This window comes from Dasypus novemcinctus, chromosome 11 (genome assembly GCF_030445035.2).
Source record: "Dasypus novemcinctus isolate mDasNov1 chromosome 11, mDasNov1.1.hap2, whole genome shotgun sequence".
In the NCBI taxonomy this organism is placed as follows: Eukaryota; Metazoa; Chordata; class Mammalia; order Cingulata; family Dasypodidae; genus Dasypus; species Dasypus novemcinctus.
The window spans coordinates 83,758,264-83,773,148 of NC_080683.1; the positions used below are offsets into that span (position 1 = coordinate 83,758,264).

The 14,885-nt window shown below is 34.4% G+C and overlaps 1 protein-coding gene across 1 annotated transcript in view; it reads right to left on the reverse strand.

The window, feature by feature from the left end:
• SEC63 (SEC63 homolog, protein translocation regulator) overlaps positions 1-14,885 on the reverse strand; it is a 78,274-nt gene that overhangs the window by 46,652 nt on the left and 16,737 nt on the right. The window contains exons 2-6 of the mRNA XM_058307227.1: positions 14,106-14,205; positions 8,599-8,713; positions 7,032-7,144; positions 1,402-1,463; positions 734-792 (exon numbers count right to left, since the gene is read on the reverse strand). Coding sequence (XP_058163210.1) covers positions 734-792; positions 1,402-1,463; positions 7,032-7,144; positions 8,599-8,713; positions 14,106-14,205 — 449 coding nt within the window. The remainder of the gene's footprint in view (positions 1-733; positions 793-1,401; positions 1,464-7,031; positions 7,145-8,598; positions 8,714-14,105; positions 14,206-14,885) is intronic.

Here is a 14,885-nt window from a genome sequence, read left to right on the forward strand (position 1 = left end):
ATTAAAGCCTTGGAAATAAACGACATAAGAAACCCTTGAGTAAGCTGGTTCGTTTCCTAAATATCAAGGGGCCACTACATAATGTTCTATTTGCTAGTAATTTTTGTCAACTGATCTCAGATTTTTCTCCAGCTACTTGATTTCAAATCTGTAGCTATCTTTCCCTTACTAGATTCATTACTCTCAAGCAAGTTAAAGTAAGGAATCATCTATTTCTGACAAATAGGTAAAGATAATTCATGATGTTTTAGAGAGGCTGATAGAAGTTTGATATCCTTCTGCCTTCTGAAGTACCATTTAGAATATATACTATTTAATTTTGTATACAGTAAATTAAATTAGTCTGGGTAAAGGTGGAAGGTAGGATAATTCGAACTTTGAGTACTCCTTACAAAAAAATGTAGATATCATAAAAAACAGCAATTCCCCAAACCAAGGGTAGAACCCAATATGAAACTACTTTCAAAAAAGAAAAGAAAACCACCACCATTTAAAGATTTTAAAACTATTTTTAGAAAAGAGTACCCGAAACCAGTAGCCCAATAAAAGGAACCAATTCCCATCTGTTGACATAAAAATGGTTTTCACAATACACTTAAATTTAAAAACGGCATATCAGTATTTTACTTTATAACAGCTCTCTTCAAATTACCAGGACATATAGTAATTAAAAAAAAAAAATTATGTACTATGTCAATCACATTGTAACATGTCTTATTGTAAGTGCATTTACCAAAATTGAATTTTTCTGGTCGACTATCCAAGCTGGCAGGGCAATTCCAAAGCTTGTGGCTGAAATGGAAAGAATATCATAGTTTCTAAAGAGCTTCCACTTTCAGTTTGATCTATATATCCCCAAATTTTGACCTCCCCCCTCAAAAAAGCTTTAAGAAAGTGTACTTTATTATGTGTACCCCATTACACAAAACTTAAAAGATATGGTTTATGTCTCAAACTTCAAAGTATTTAAGGAAAAGAAACCCTAATTTCTTCTTTCCTAGAAAACTAGAACACAAAAATTCTTATATGTCCTGAATTTATATAAACATTATGAATACATGAGAAAAAAATTTAGCCAATGAAGAAAAACGGATTTTTTCACTCAATTTTTAACCATTACTAATTGAAAATGATGAACAATGATAATGATTACTCTTCTCTCTGAATCACTTTCAAACTAGTCTCTAGAAAGAAACTAAAGAAACTAGAGAAAGAAACTAAAGAAAGAAACTAAAAATCAACTAAAGAGAACTCAAATTACATATCTTTTTAACTCCTCATGGTTTTAATTTTCCAATTCATAAACTAAGAACATCAAAATATTCCTTTTAATCTACTTAATATCTTCATAACATATACTGTATTCTCTAACATTTTCTTTTAATTCATCATTTACCACACCTTGAGGTCCATCTGGATTTCCAAATTCTTCCCAATTTTTCCGGGACTCTTCATCAGTTAAGCTAGCATCAAAAGAACACAGTTTCAAAATCAGAAAGGTACATCTGAAAAATATGTATTCATACATACAAACTAACCAATTAACTCATGTGTTAAAAGATATTAATTTCAAGGGATCAAGAAAAGCCTCTGTGAAATTAGAAAAAAAAGGGAAAGAGAGCAAGGAATCTGCATTAACTTTAACTATTAAGCCTTGACACAATTCTTGGTTGGCCAACAGGTTCTCAAATTTAGTCAATTTAAGCAATAAGATGAAATTTTAAATGCCAATATATTTTCTATACAGGTGGGGGTGGGGAGTTCAAAGACTCTCATTTTTTTCTTTATACTGTTCTTGTATTTTTCAAATTTTTTTCAATGAGCATGTATTACACTTTAATAATGATAAATACACATTTCTAAAAACAGAAATTTATAATAATAAATAATGGTAGCTCTCACCAAGCACGAACACTACATCCTCAAAAAAACAAATGAACACCATGTGCAAAATGCCATTTTGTGGAACAAGTCATTTGTATCAGCCTTGGATTATAATTTTCTTAGCCAAATGCTAGTTGGACTAGGAAAATATTTGCTAAAAGACTGCTTCCTAAATCCAGGCAATATGAAACTCACAGTGATTTTTAAAGACCTAAATTTGATTTGAACAATGGCTCAAGGCAGAGTCAGAATGATTTTATTCCCGATCCCAGTGTAGGTGTTAAAAAGCATTAAAAGAAAAATTCAATTCCTTCTGTTTAACTTTACAAAGTAGTTGTGCAGACAAGGCAGACACACACACACACACAAAATGATCAATAAATAAAACGACATTCTTGCAGGCCAAATGGCAAGAGGTTAAGTTCACTTTCAACTAATTTTAGCCATTACTTCTATTTCCCAGAACTTATGCACTTAAGATGCAATGTGGGCGGTGAACTTGGCCCAGTGGTTAGGGCATCCGTCTACCACATGGGAGGTCCGCGGTTCAAGCCCAGGCCTCCTTGACCCGTGTGCAGCTGGCCCATATGCAGTGCTGATGCGCGCAAGGAGTGCCCTGCCACGCAGAGGTGTCCCCTGCCACGCAGAGGTGTCCCCTGCGTAAGAGAGCCCGTGTGCAAGGAGTGCGCCCCGTAAGGAGAGCCGCCCAGATAAAAGAAATTGCAGCCTGCCCAGGAATGGTGCCGCACACACGGAGAGCTGACATAACAAGATGATGCAACCAAAAGAAACACAGATTCCCGTGCCGCTGACAACAACAGAAGCGGACAAAGAAGAAGACGCAGCAAATACACACAGAGAACAGACAACTGGGGTGGGGGGGAAAGGGGAGAGAAATAAATAAATAAATAAATAAATAAATAAATAATTTTTTTTAAAAAGATGCAATGTATTTTCTATTCAACAAAGTTCAAGTTCAAAGAGACATGGCAGAAATAACCAACTTGATAAAACAGCAGAAAGTGTACTATTTAGTTTTTCAATGATTTGAAAATATTTTTAAGTATTTGGTCATTTATACGAACAAGCAATATCTTCAGCCCTTATAAACTATAACTCCACTTAAACTACTTGACCCAAGACCACAGTAAAATACAGGAGCAAATGAAAAGCATTACCAGCAAGGTTGCAAGTTACTAGGAAGTAGAGCTAAGATTTCTTTCATGCAAAGGGAGAGATGTTTCTCAAAAAGTTCTGCCCATGTTTTCCCATACAATTGTGTACCCAACACAAATTTCTATTGTTTTTCTCAATATTGTTTTCTAATCAAATTCTTTTCCCCGAAATAATTATCTGTGCTCTTCTGCCTTTCCAATGATGACAGCACAACTACTCTGTTCTTATACTATGCCCTCAGCCTCAGATTTTGCAAAGTAAACCAGAGATCATATCATAGAAATAGTTTTGATTTTACAGTATGCATGCACACACACCTAAGTTACAATTTCATTAACTTATTCATTAAACCTGACTGGTACAACGGCTGAATGACAGACAACATGCTGGATTCTCAGTCAAATTATAAAGAATCATCAACTTTTTTAAAGTATAAGAAAACAAATGATTATCTGCTACTTATTACTGTTTCAGTATAACATTCCTGAGACTTCAGTACTTAAAACTATGTGATTTTAGCATAATATGTATATAACAAGATCAAACAAGATCAACAATACTAGCATAATTTTTTTAAGTACAATTACTGTGAAGTTTCCAAAACATGATTAGATCCCTCCCTTAACTTTGGGGGAAGGAGTCATATATTCTATTAAGAACCTACTGAAATCAATGGCCTCTCTGTCCTGGAAAGAACACACATTTATATATATATAACACACACAAATTCTGAACACTTACAGGGACCCATGATCTAAGAAAATGCTTTCACTAAATTTTATGTGTGTTCTTCTGAATAGGCTATATAGAGTTAAGCTGCTTACTTGTGTAGGAGCACACCAAAACACACTTTTTTTTTCAATTAAAACCTCTTGAAGAAAACAACTATGCTGCCCACCTAGTATAAAGTAGCCTTAAGAAAGATTTCACATCTGAAAACCAAATTCTGACTATCCAGAAGAAAGAACCAGAGATTAAATAGTTGGTCTAACTCCTCAAAAATAACTAAAACCTTGTTTACCTTAAGTTAGACTCATATGATGGAATAGTAATGCCCCAGTTGGTTTATTATATGGGTGAAAAAGAGAAAAATTTCCTGAATAACAAGCATCCTTTAAAAAAAAAAACCTTTGCAGAGCAAAGCCTGTAACTGCATTTCAAAAACAGCTTGAGAAAAAATATTCAATATCACTGGCTAACAGGAAAATGCAAATCAAAGCTACAATAACATATTTTGCACCTACTAGAATGGCTACAATTATTTAAAAAACACACACACACACACAAAAACAACTACAAGTGTTGGAGAGGATGTGAAGAGATAGGAACTTATTCACTGTTGGCAGGAATGTAGAATGGTACAGAGACCAAAGAAATCTGTTTGGTGGTTCCTAAGGAAGTTTGATCTAGATCTACCGTGTGACCCGGCAATACCACTACTAGGTATATATCCAGAAGAACTAAGAGTAGTGACACAGATACCTGCACACTGATGTTCACAGCAACATTAGTCATTAGTTACAACTGCCAAAAGGTGGAACAAACCCAGGTGAATGATAAATGTGGTATATACACACAGTGGAATATTACACAGCTGTAAGAAGAAAAAAGTCATAAAGCATATGACAATATGGAGAACATTATGTTGAGAGAAGCAAGTCAGGCACAAAAGGGCAACTATTGTGATTTTGCTATTATGAACTAAATATAATGAGCAAACTCATGGAGTTAATAGCTAGAATATAAGTCACCGGAGAACAGAATGTCGTTAGAGAATGGAAAGCTGAGGTTTAATCTATGCAGAATTGGTAAAAAGTTGTTAGTAAATGTTTAGAAATGAAAAGAAATGGTCAAAGAACATCATAGGATTTGTAATTAGTAGTGCTAACACATAGGTATGAGAGTAGTTTGTTTTTGGGTATTTTCTGGAGTAATGAAAATGCTCTAATATTGACTGAAGTGATGAATGCACAATTCTGTGATTATACCAAATGTCATTAATTGTACACTTTACACAATTGTGTATAGTTTATGAACCAAAAAAGTGAGTAGGGTAGGTTGGGGGAAAATACATCAAATGTAAGATATGGACTATAGTAATACTTTGATACATTCTTTCATAATTTGTTACAAATGTTTCACAACAATGCAAGGTATTTGTGGTAGGATAATGTATGGAAGCCATATGATGTTATGCATGTTTGTTTTTTAAGTTCACAACTTTTACTATACACTTAAATGTTTATGTATGTTCATTATGAATGATATACTTCAATGGATTTTTTTCTAAAATGAAAAAAAAATTGCTTGAGTTATACTTAAGACTGCTATCTACACAAATAATAGAACTTTAGTTCAATTACTAAGAGCTTACAATTAATAAAATACAAAACTTTGGCTAACTGAACTCAAATTCAAGGTCCCATAATCATTTTACTTCTTCATTTGACTGACAGACTATCAACTACTTAAGACATTTTACATACAAAATATTCCATAACTTGGTCATGTAACTGAGTTAAAATAAAAGGTCTTCTCTTATTATTGTGCACTTTTTAAAATAGTGAGTGACCACACATTGTCAAGAGTTAGATTCTCAGTAACCTGAGAACAAAACCATGAACTTGAAAATGCACAATACCTAAAGACTGAAGGGAAAGGAAAAAAAAACAACACCTGCACCCAAAGCACTAAAATTAAAGCTACAATTAAATAATCTTGGCTATCTGATTTCACCTGTAAATCTTCAGTTCTTCTTAAATTGCCTGAAGACAGTAAGTAAGGCACAGCAGTACTTGTATAAAGAGAGTAATGCTTGAAGCAGACACACTGACAAAAGAGGGAAAGGAAACACCAACTGAAAGAGCAATCTGAAAGACATCTGTTGAACAGTAAATGTAGTAAACCCTTCAGAAGTTCCTGAGGACATTACTTTATAGAATCATTCATATGGACAGCCAACAGTCCACAAAAAAGGGGAGGGAGAAGGGATACAGTCAATATGTTTTATTGAGCACAAAAATGAGTAAGACAATATTTCCTAAACTTCTGTCATTTAACTGCCACCTTCATAGTTTGCTATTATACCTGAGTAAACTATTATTTTCTTAATGATTTAAAATTAGCACACAAAATTATACATCAAGTCCTCAGAATCAACCTCATGTAATTTTCTCTTTAATTCAACAAAAGAGCTGCATGGGAATATCATGAGTCCTATGAATCCGGCTTACTTTTAGCTCTTCTAATATTAAACCCAAGAAATATCTACTTCTAATTTTATATACTCTATTCTGTCTCCCAAAAAATGGGCACAATCTGTTCCCCAAAGTTTATAATTGTACAAATATATGTCTATGTTATAAAGCATGTGTGAATAATTTATGTATTTTGACAATACAAATACACCTATGTCTGCATTCTAAGCCAACAAGGAAAATACGGTCTGCAAGTTCTAAAAGTAGATTGTTGAGGTAAAAGTTTCTAAGTATTAAAAATCCACAACATCTCAACAAGTATAGTAATAAACAACAAAGTAACTAGGAATAACCTCTTAACAGAAATTCTAAAAAGAGACACCAAAAATGAAGCACTTTTTAAAAGCAAAAATTAAACTTGTCTTTGAATACTTTAAATGAGACAGGCTATAATGCCACTGTAGACACAAAAGAAATACAGCTAGCTTCATAATAAGCCTGTAAACGAAAACAATGTTAATGCTCTTCTCATCAAGATGCTTGGAATAAGTTCACAATACACAAACACTTCCATAAGTGCCAACTCAAAGTTACTTTAATGTGTTTATTAAACTGTTACTGTAGGGCTGCCATGTAATTCCATAAATGATAGATTCAACATATAAAGTTAGCATTTAATGAAAGTGTATGGCAACTATTTTATTTACTATATTATAATAGAAAACTATCTACCACTCATAAATATGTATAATGGATCCGTCCTATAACACTTACGCTGCATAAGCTTTTGCTATCCTCATGAACATAACTTCATCACCTCCTTTATCTGGATGATATTTAAGTGACAGCAAACGATACTGTTTCTTAATCTCTGCAACAGTTGCCCCCTAAAGGGAAAAGCTTTGTGTTAGTAAAAATAAACACAATGCTGTATGGAAATAACCCATTCTATTTTGAATTTAAAATATGAACTACCCAATTTTAAAAAAGAAGAAATGAAAACTTTTCATCCTATATATTTTATCCATAAATGTCATCCCATGTTTTTAAATAAAAATGTTTTTGTCCAATATATTTATAATTTATTGACCACCTACTACATGAAACCACATTGATGGTACATTTACATAATATAAAATAATAGTGACATTTAAATATCAAAGAATAATCAAAGTAAATTAAGTCTGGCTGAAAAAGCTCTCAAATCAAAGATTAACTTCCTTTACAAATAATAATCTGAGGAATACTTGGTTTCGTCTGCTTGTCATTATTAAGTAAACATTGAAAAAGTTTACCTTTTTTTCCTAGCTAGACTCAATTTCTATAAATAAATTTTTCGTATTGATTTTTATGGCATTAAATTTCTAAAATTTTAACTTTTAATTGCATTTGATTTCCAGGTTTTCAATTTTAGAAAAATCTGTTGATGACCACAATCATCCCAATAAGAAAAATTAGGATGATATGCAAACCTCTCTTCTACAAAGCAGAAAAGTAGAAAACAAAAACACTCCTTACTTTGTATTATATGAATCTCTGGATCAAGCATCTACTGAACAGAGACTAGAAGTAAAAAGAAGGGGAAGCATCTACTGAACAGAGACTAAAAGTAAAAGGGAGGGGTTTGGGGGTTTAAAAAAAAAGATGGGTAAGTACACTAGATACAAATTGGTCATTTCTAAAGCTATGGGACCCCAGACAAATCAAAAAGCTTCCAAGGCCTCATTTTTGCAATCCAAAAAAAAAAAAAAAAAGGCTGAAAGAACTCTACCCTGTCATTAGATTTAATATTTTAGTGAAATAGCTAAAAGATTAATTTTTTATTAGGACCCATCAAACAAGCTCAATCGACAGATCACCAAAGGGGTATACATTCAAGGTTAACTTGAATTTCTATGCCACTGACCTCCACACCAGTTCTTTAGAAGACCCCAAGAAAGACTTAACACACTGTCCAAGTGTCAACCAACATGAGGCCATAAGATTTTTTATCATAATATAAACAGACACCTCAGTTTTACTTTTAATTTTACATTAAAGTAGTCTTACAGAGAGCTTTTAAAAACATGCTATCTCTCATCTTCAAATATTCTTACATTTAAACAATTATAAACCAATCCCTAACAGGTTGGCAATCAACATCTGTAGCTTGATCTATATACATATATAAATACACACACACACATTAGAAGAAAAATGAATTAGAGATTTTAATTTTAAAAACTTAAATGGCCACAATTTGATTTTCTTTAGGCATGGTCTAATTTCTTTTAGGATGTAGACCTACAGTCTTTTCATGGGATCATTAAACTAATGTGTATTATACAGAAATGCTACTTACAGGATCCAAATTTAATACTTCATAAGGATTGTATTCTTGATATTCTCGGTCTGTTTTCGAAACTTTGTAAGCAAGGAATAAAAACAATGCCCATCCTGCAAGCAGAACTATTTTCCTGTTTAGGAAAAAGATAAATGAAGTATAAATAAAGACATATGTATGGCTTTCCTTTAAGTCTAAAGACATTATGGCAAGATCAAGGCATAAAACAATCAAAGGTAGTTCCATATCACTATGCTATTGATTTACAAACTCAAATTCTATAATCACTGGGTTGTAAACTCCTCTTACAGCAAGGACAGTGTCTTTTTCACCTTTAACTTCTCCAGAAACTACTACAATGACTTGCATGTAATAGATTCTTTCGGTTACTGTTTGCATAGTTTTAAGCACAGAAGTCAACTTATTAACTTATTGGACTGATCAGATTAGCTAAAATACATGAATACTAATATCAGTAAAGCATTTCATGTAAAAAAAAAAAAAAAAGACTTGCTATTGACCTAGCAATTTCACTTTTAGTAAGATAACCTAATAAAAATAATTGGTCAGTTGTGCAAAGATGAATAAATAGCCATGTCTATAATAGTAAAACTGCAAAAAACCTAAATGTCCATTTATATGGGTCTAGTTAAATAAGTCATGACACAGACATACAGTGGAACATTATAGCCAATACTAAAATAGAAAAGATGTGAATAGGTTAAAAAAGCATCATTTAATCTTTAAAAACTTACTTCTTCTCCCTCCAATGTGTTCTGTTTTGTAAAACTATTTAAAAGATTGATATTACCAGGTGCTGGAGAGGTTAAAGGAAAAAATAACTCACACACTCTATACTCTGAAGAAGTATCCAGTAATGAAGTATCAAAAGTCCTAAAGTGCGTATCATTTTATCTCTAACTCCACCCCTCTTTAAGAAATTGAGAAGGAAATAAGCTATAATTAAATATATAAAGAACAAAAGAATGGTAACATGTAAATAAATAAACAAATGAATGAATTAAAACAAACACCTCAATAAACTACTGGAGGGGAGCAGATATAGCTCAGTGGTTGAGCACTTGCTTCCCATGTACGAGGTCCTGGGTTCAATCCCCGGTAACTCTGAATGAATGAATGAATGAATGAATGAATGAATGAATGAATGAAAGAAACAAACAAGCAAACAAACTACTGGACAAATAAATTAATAGTACATCCATACAGTGAAATACTACATACACACTAAAATATTTGCTGTGGATGACCATCTGCCTTTTATTGTTAAATGAAAAAAAAACAGAACATTTTCAAAGCTATATATATAATATAATCCCATATCAGTAAATAACAAAGTATACTATAAATAAAGGTTTAGAGGGAAGCGGATGTGGCTCAATCGACTGGGCTCCCATCTACCATACGGGAGGTCCTGGATTCATATCCAAGGGCCTCTTTGTGAAGGCAAGCTGGCTTGCGCCCGCACAGAGTTGACAGCCTGCACAGAGCTGGCACAGCAAGATGATGCAACAAAGGGAGACAAGCAGACACAGAATGCACAGCAAATGGAAACAGAGAGCAGACAACAAGCAAGTGGCAAGGGGGGGAATAAATAAATCCTTAAAAATAAATAAAAATAAGGTTTAGAAGGTAATCATCTTAACAATGATTATCTTTAGGTGATGCAACTGAATGATTTTTATTTTTTTATATACTTGGTATAATCAAGCTGTGTTACAATGAGCAGGAACTGTTAAGGCAGAGACATAAAATGAATCATAGGATGGGAAGCAGGCTTTGCCCAATGGATAGGGCGTCTGCCTACCACATGGGAGGTCCGTGGTTCAACCCCGGGCCTCCTTGACCCGTGTGGAACTGGCCCATGCACAGTGCTGATGCGCACAAGGAATGCCGTGCCACGCAAGGATGTCCCCCGCGTAGGGGAGCCCCACGCGCAAGGAGCGCACCCTATAAGGAGAGCCACCCAGCGTGAAAGAAAGTGCAGCCTGCCTAAGAATGGCACCGCATACACGGAGAGCTGACACAAGAAGATGATGCAACAAAAAGAAACACAGATTCCCGGTGCTGCTGCTAAGGATACAAGCGGCCACAGAAGAACATACAGCGAATGGACACAGAGAGCAGACAACTGGGGGGAGGGGGGAGGAAAAGGGGAAAGAAATAAATTTTTAAAAATATAAAAATAAAATGAACCACAGGAGGCCTAATCAAACAAAAAGTGACCTTTTTCAAAAACAAAGAAAACTTTCCATGTTCAAGCTCTTTTGGTAGGAATCTAAGCTGGCTTGAATTTGCTCATTTGGAATAAGTCTCTAATATACAGTTCCAGCCTACCTGTTTACCTTTACAGCTTCAATTTTTTTTAAACAATTCCCCTTCTCCCAAAGTTCCCAAAGCTTTTCTAACCACGGCACTTTTTTGCTCTTATGGATCTCTCCACCTAGAATTCCCCTGCCCCATCTCTGCCTGTCCATGCTCTATTCATCCTTCAATATCCAACTCAAATGATTTAACCTCCAAGAAGCAATTCTTACCCCCTGTCAAGATGACCACCAGGGAAACCACAATTGTAGCCACAAAGAAGCGCAAACAATAACTTTTTCCCTCTGATTCACTGTAAGCTCCTTGAGAGAATGGACAGGATCTTATTCAGTTCTAACCCCAGAGGAGCTCAAACATAGTTGGCACTCAGATGAAAATTTCTTCTATTTGCTTTCCATACAACCTACACATGCCCAAAGAGAAAAGGGAACCCTACCAGAAACAACCCCAATTTTCACCTCCCCCTCCCCTACCCTGCTGTATTTTGCTATCTGTGTCCATTCACAGTGTGATCTTCTGTATCTATTTCTCTTTTCGTCTTCTCGTTTTTCTCCTCTAGAATTCACCAGGATTCGATCCTCTAAGTGGAGAGAGGTTCCCTGTCACTTGCGCCAGCTCAGTTTCTGGTTTCTGTTGCACCTTGCCTTGACTCTCCCTTGTCTCTCTTTTGTTGAGTCTTCATCTTGTATCATTTATCTTGCTGTGTGACTCACTTGCGTGGGTACTGGCTCACCACACAGGCACTCACACAGGCACTCGGCTCTCCATGCGGGCACTTGCACACCAACCCCAATCTTCATCTGGCTATCTAGAGAGAGGTAGTTAAGAACATAGGCTCTGCAACAAAACTATCTGGGTTGAACTCCCAGTTTCACAACTTTTATTAACTGAGTGACTTGGGCAAATCACTTACTCTTTTATGCCTCAGTTTCCAACTTTTAGAGTTGTGAAAATTAAGTGAGATTAGGTATGTGAAGCACTAAGAAGGTGCCTCACAGGTAATAAACAATTCATCTTAGCTATTGACCATTAATAGTAATTCTTTTTTCAAAATTTTTGTTCCGTTATTAGTAATTCTTAGCTACATCTCATATCTCAGCTTCGGCCTCACTTACTCAGGGATACCTTCTCTGACTGGAGCCAGAGTGAGGAGTCCTCCTCTGCCTTTCTCGTTTTTGTTTTACTTTTTTTTTTTTGTTTTTTTTTTTCCTCTGCCTTTTGATGACACCTGTCCTTCCCCCAACCCTTACTAAACTCTGTTATCATTATTTGCCTATTTAAGTTGTTGAATCATGTCTATCTTTTCAATCACAGCATACCCAGCACCTAGTAAAATACCTAACACATAGCAGGCACAATAACAACTCGTTGAATGAATAATAAAGATAATTTAAACTAACAAATCTTTAACTCAAACCCAAAGTTTGCTAATACCCTCAATGTACTGAAAAATACATGAAAATATACTTTTATTCCCACACAAATTATTAACTCATTTTTGTTTTGCCAACCATGCCCACCCGAAGGCTTTATTTAACAAAGCTCACAAAACAAAGATAAAATGAAACTGAATCACTAAAGTGACATTTAAAAGCAAACAAAGAAAGGCAAGGGAATAAACACCTAGGATATGCCAGGCCCACATGCTTTCCATGTGGTTTCTGGCTCTCTGGAAGGGATGAAGAAAGAGAGGGTAGAAAAGGCTCAACATGGAACTCCCCCTGCCCTCAGCTGATAAAAACTATCACAACTAATAAAACCATGCTCTAGCTTCCTGAGAACCAAAGCAAAAGTGGAAACATAAGGAATTATGTGGTGTCTGTCCCCAATTTTCAAAAAAGCATTATTTAGTTTCTCCAAAAAAGATAGGCATTTTCTCTGCATTTAACTTTAGTAATTAACTTGAGAGGTCTTTCACTTTTTAAGTATTCTTTAAATGTCATTTTTGGAAGCAACTTTCAGAAATTATATACCTGTCACAAGAAAATCATTACACAGGACTGCTTGATTTTGAAAGAATACTTCAAATAGTATTTTTTGAAGATGTGAAGGCTTCTGATGCTATCTAAGTTGTTACCAATATCCACTTAATTCTTCCTCACCTAAGCACTCCTTAAGCTCTACCTTCATTTAAGCAAATCAATTTACTAATACCTGAAGAGAACTTCAGAAAGTTTTGTTTTCTTGGAAAAGAAGGTTCAGATACACAACAAAGTACTGGCCAAAACCAGAAAAGAGAAGAGAACAGGAGGACAAAAACATTTACCTTGCTATCTCATGAAAGTTTAAATGAGAGCCAACAGCAAAGAATAAACAAATAGTAAATATAAAACTACTCCTGTTACAGAGAGCAGACAGCAAGCAAGCAGCAAAGGGCGGGGAGGGGGGAATAAAAAAAATTTAAAAATTTAAAAATGAAAAATATACTGGAAGCACATAAAAAAAAAAAAAATACTCCTGTAAAGCCTGATTGTCTATAGTTGCACATCATTTGCAGAACTCAACACTAAAGCTAAGACTTACCTCACCTACAAAGGGACCTAAATTAGCAAAGTCAAGCCTTTCAAGTAGGTTGGCTCTAGTTAATTATCTTATTGCCTATTTAAGCAGATTGATCTGCCAATATAGAGGATGACTAGGTCCCCACTCCACCATTCTAGCTGTATGAGCTTGGTGAAGTACACGTCAGCTTTTTTAGCCTCAGTTTCCCTATCTGAGAAAAAGCAGCAAAACCATCTACCCTGAAGTTAACAGAGAATTAAATGTGATAACATAGGAAGTCCTAGCACAGCATCTGTCAGAGTATGTGCTCTATAAACTTCTCACCATGAAATTCTAACTTGACCATGCCACATCTCTGCTTTTGAAACCTTTTAAAGTTTCTCCCATAGTCTTTTTGATAAATTTTAAATCCTGACACCAGGTGCAAATGGTCTTCGTTCAAGATTTGATGTCTCTCTCTTCCTTCTTCCCCCCAGTGAGAACTGTACTCTCTCTCTCCTTTGAACTTCTCAAACATTTTGTTCAGACAGGTCTCAGACTAACTAATCAAACCTTACCCCTACTAGAGGTTACAAGTTCTCTACAGGCACAATGTCTTAGTCATCTTTATACCCCTACTTTGTTTCAATACCTAGCAAAGAGTATCAAAAGTATAATTTTTATTGAAATTCATTACTTACTTTACTGTAGGAATAATATTTGGCTGGGGTTTTAATAACCGTAAACGATACCACATACATCTTCCATATACTTTTCTGATATTCTTTAATCGAATTTGCTCTGTCAAGAAAGAAAAATAAGGTAAATTAAAATCATTTTTCACAGTGAAGAAAAAACCAGAATTAATACCTTCCTAGTCTTTATTACCATGTTAATACTTTATTGGAACATGAAAGTACTGCCTATTTAAATAACCTTTAAAAACATTAACAAAATAGGTTACAAATTTTCAGCCATTTAGAACAAATGATCTATCTGGAAAACTTAATTCAAGTACTAGACAACCATTCTTCACGTGAGACTTCTAACTGAAAAACACAAAATATGACGACCCCAAAATATTGTCATAAAATCAGTAATTTCTAAAAAACAAAAAATTCTCCTTTCTCTTCTGCTACAAAAAGAACAAAACATATAAAATAGTTAAAACATGTTGTTTATTAAGGAAGCTAAACAGAACTGATACTCTTCAAACATGAAAATAATTGCTTACCAAAATATCCCCTAATCAACAAAGTTCAGATTTCATCTACCTAAAATACAAAACTAATAGGATTTGGGGTTTTAACATAAAATCAACTTTCAGTCAAAACCAAAATGAAGAATAAAATTCAATACCACAAGTTCTAATTATTTATGTTAAATTGGAAAAGTCATCCAAATCCATAAGAACTTATTAAGATAAGTTTATTTAAGAGTTGTGACAAAAGTTATTACACTTTAGTCCGCAAGAAAAAAAT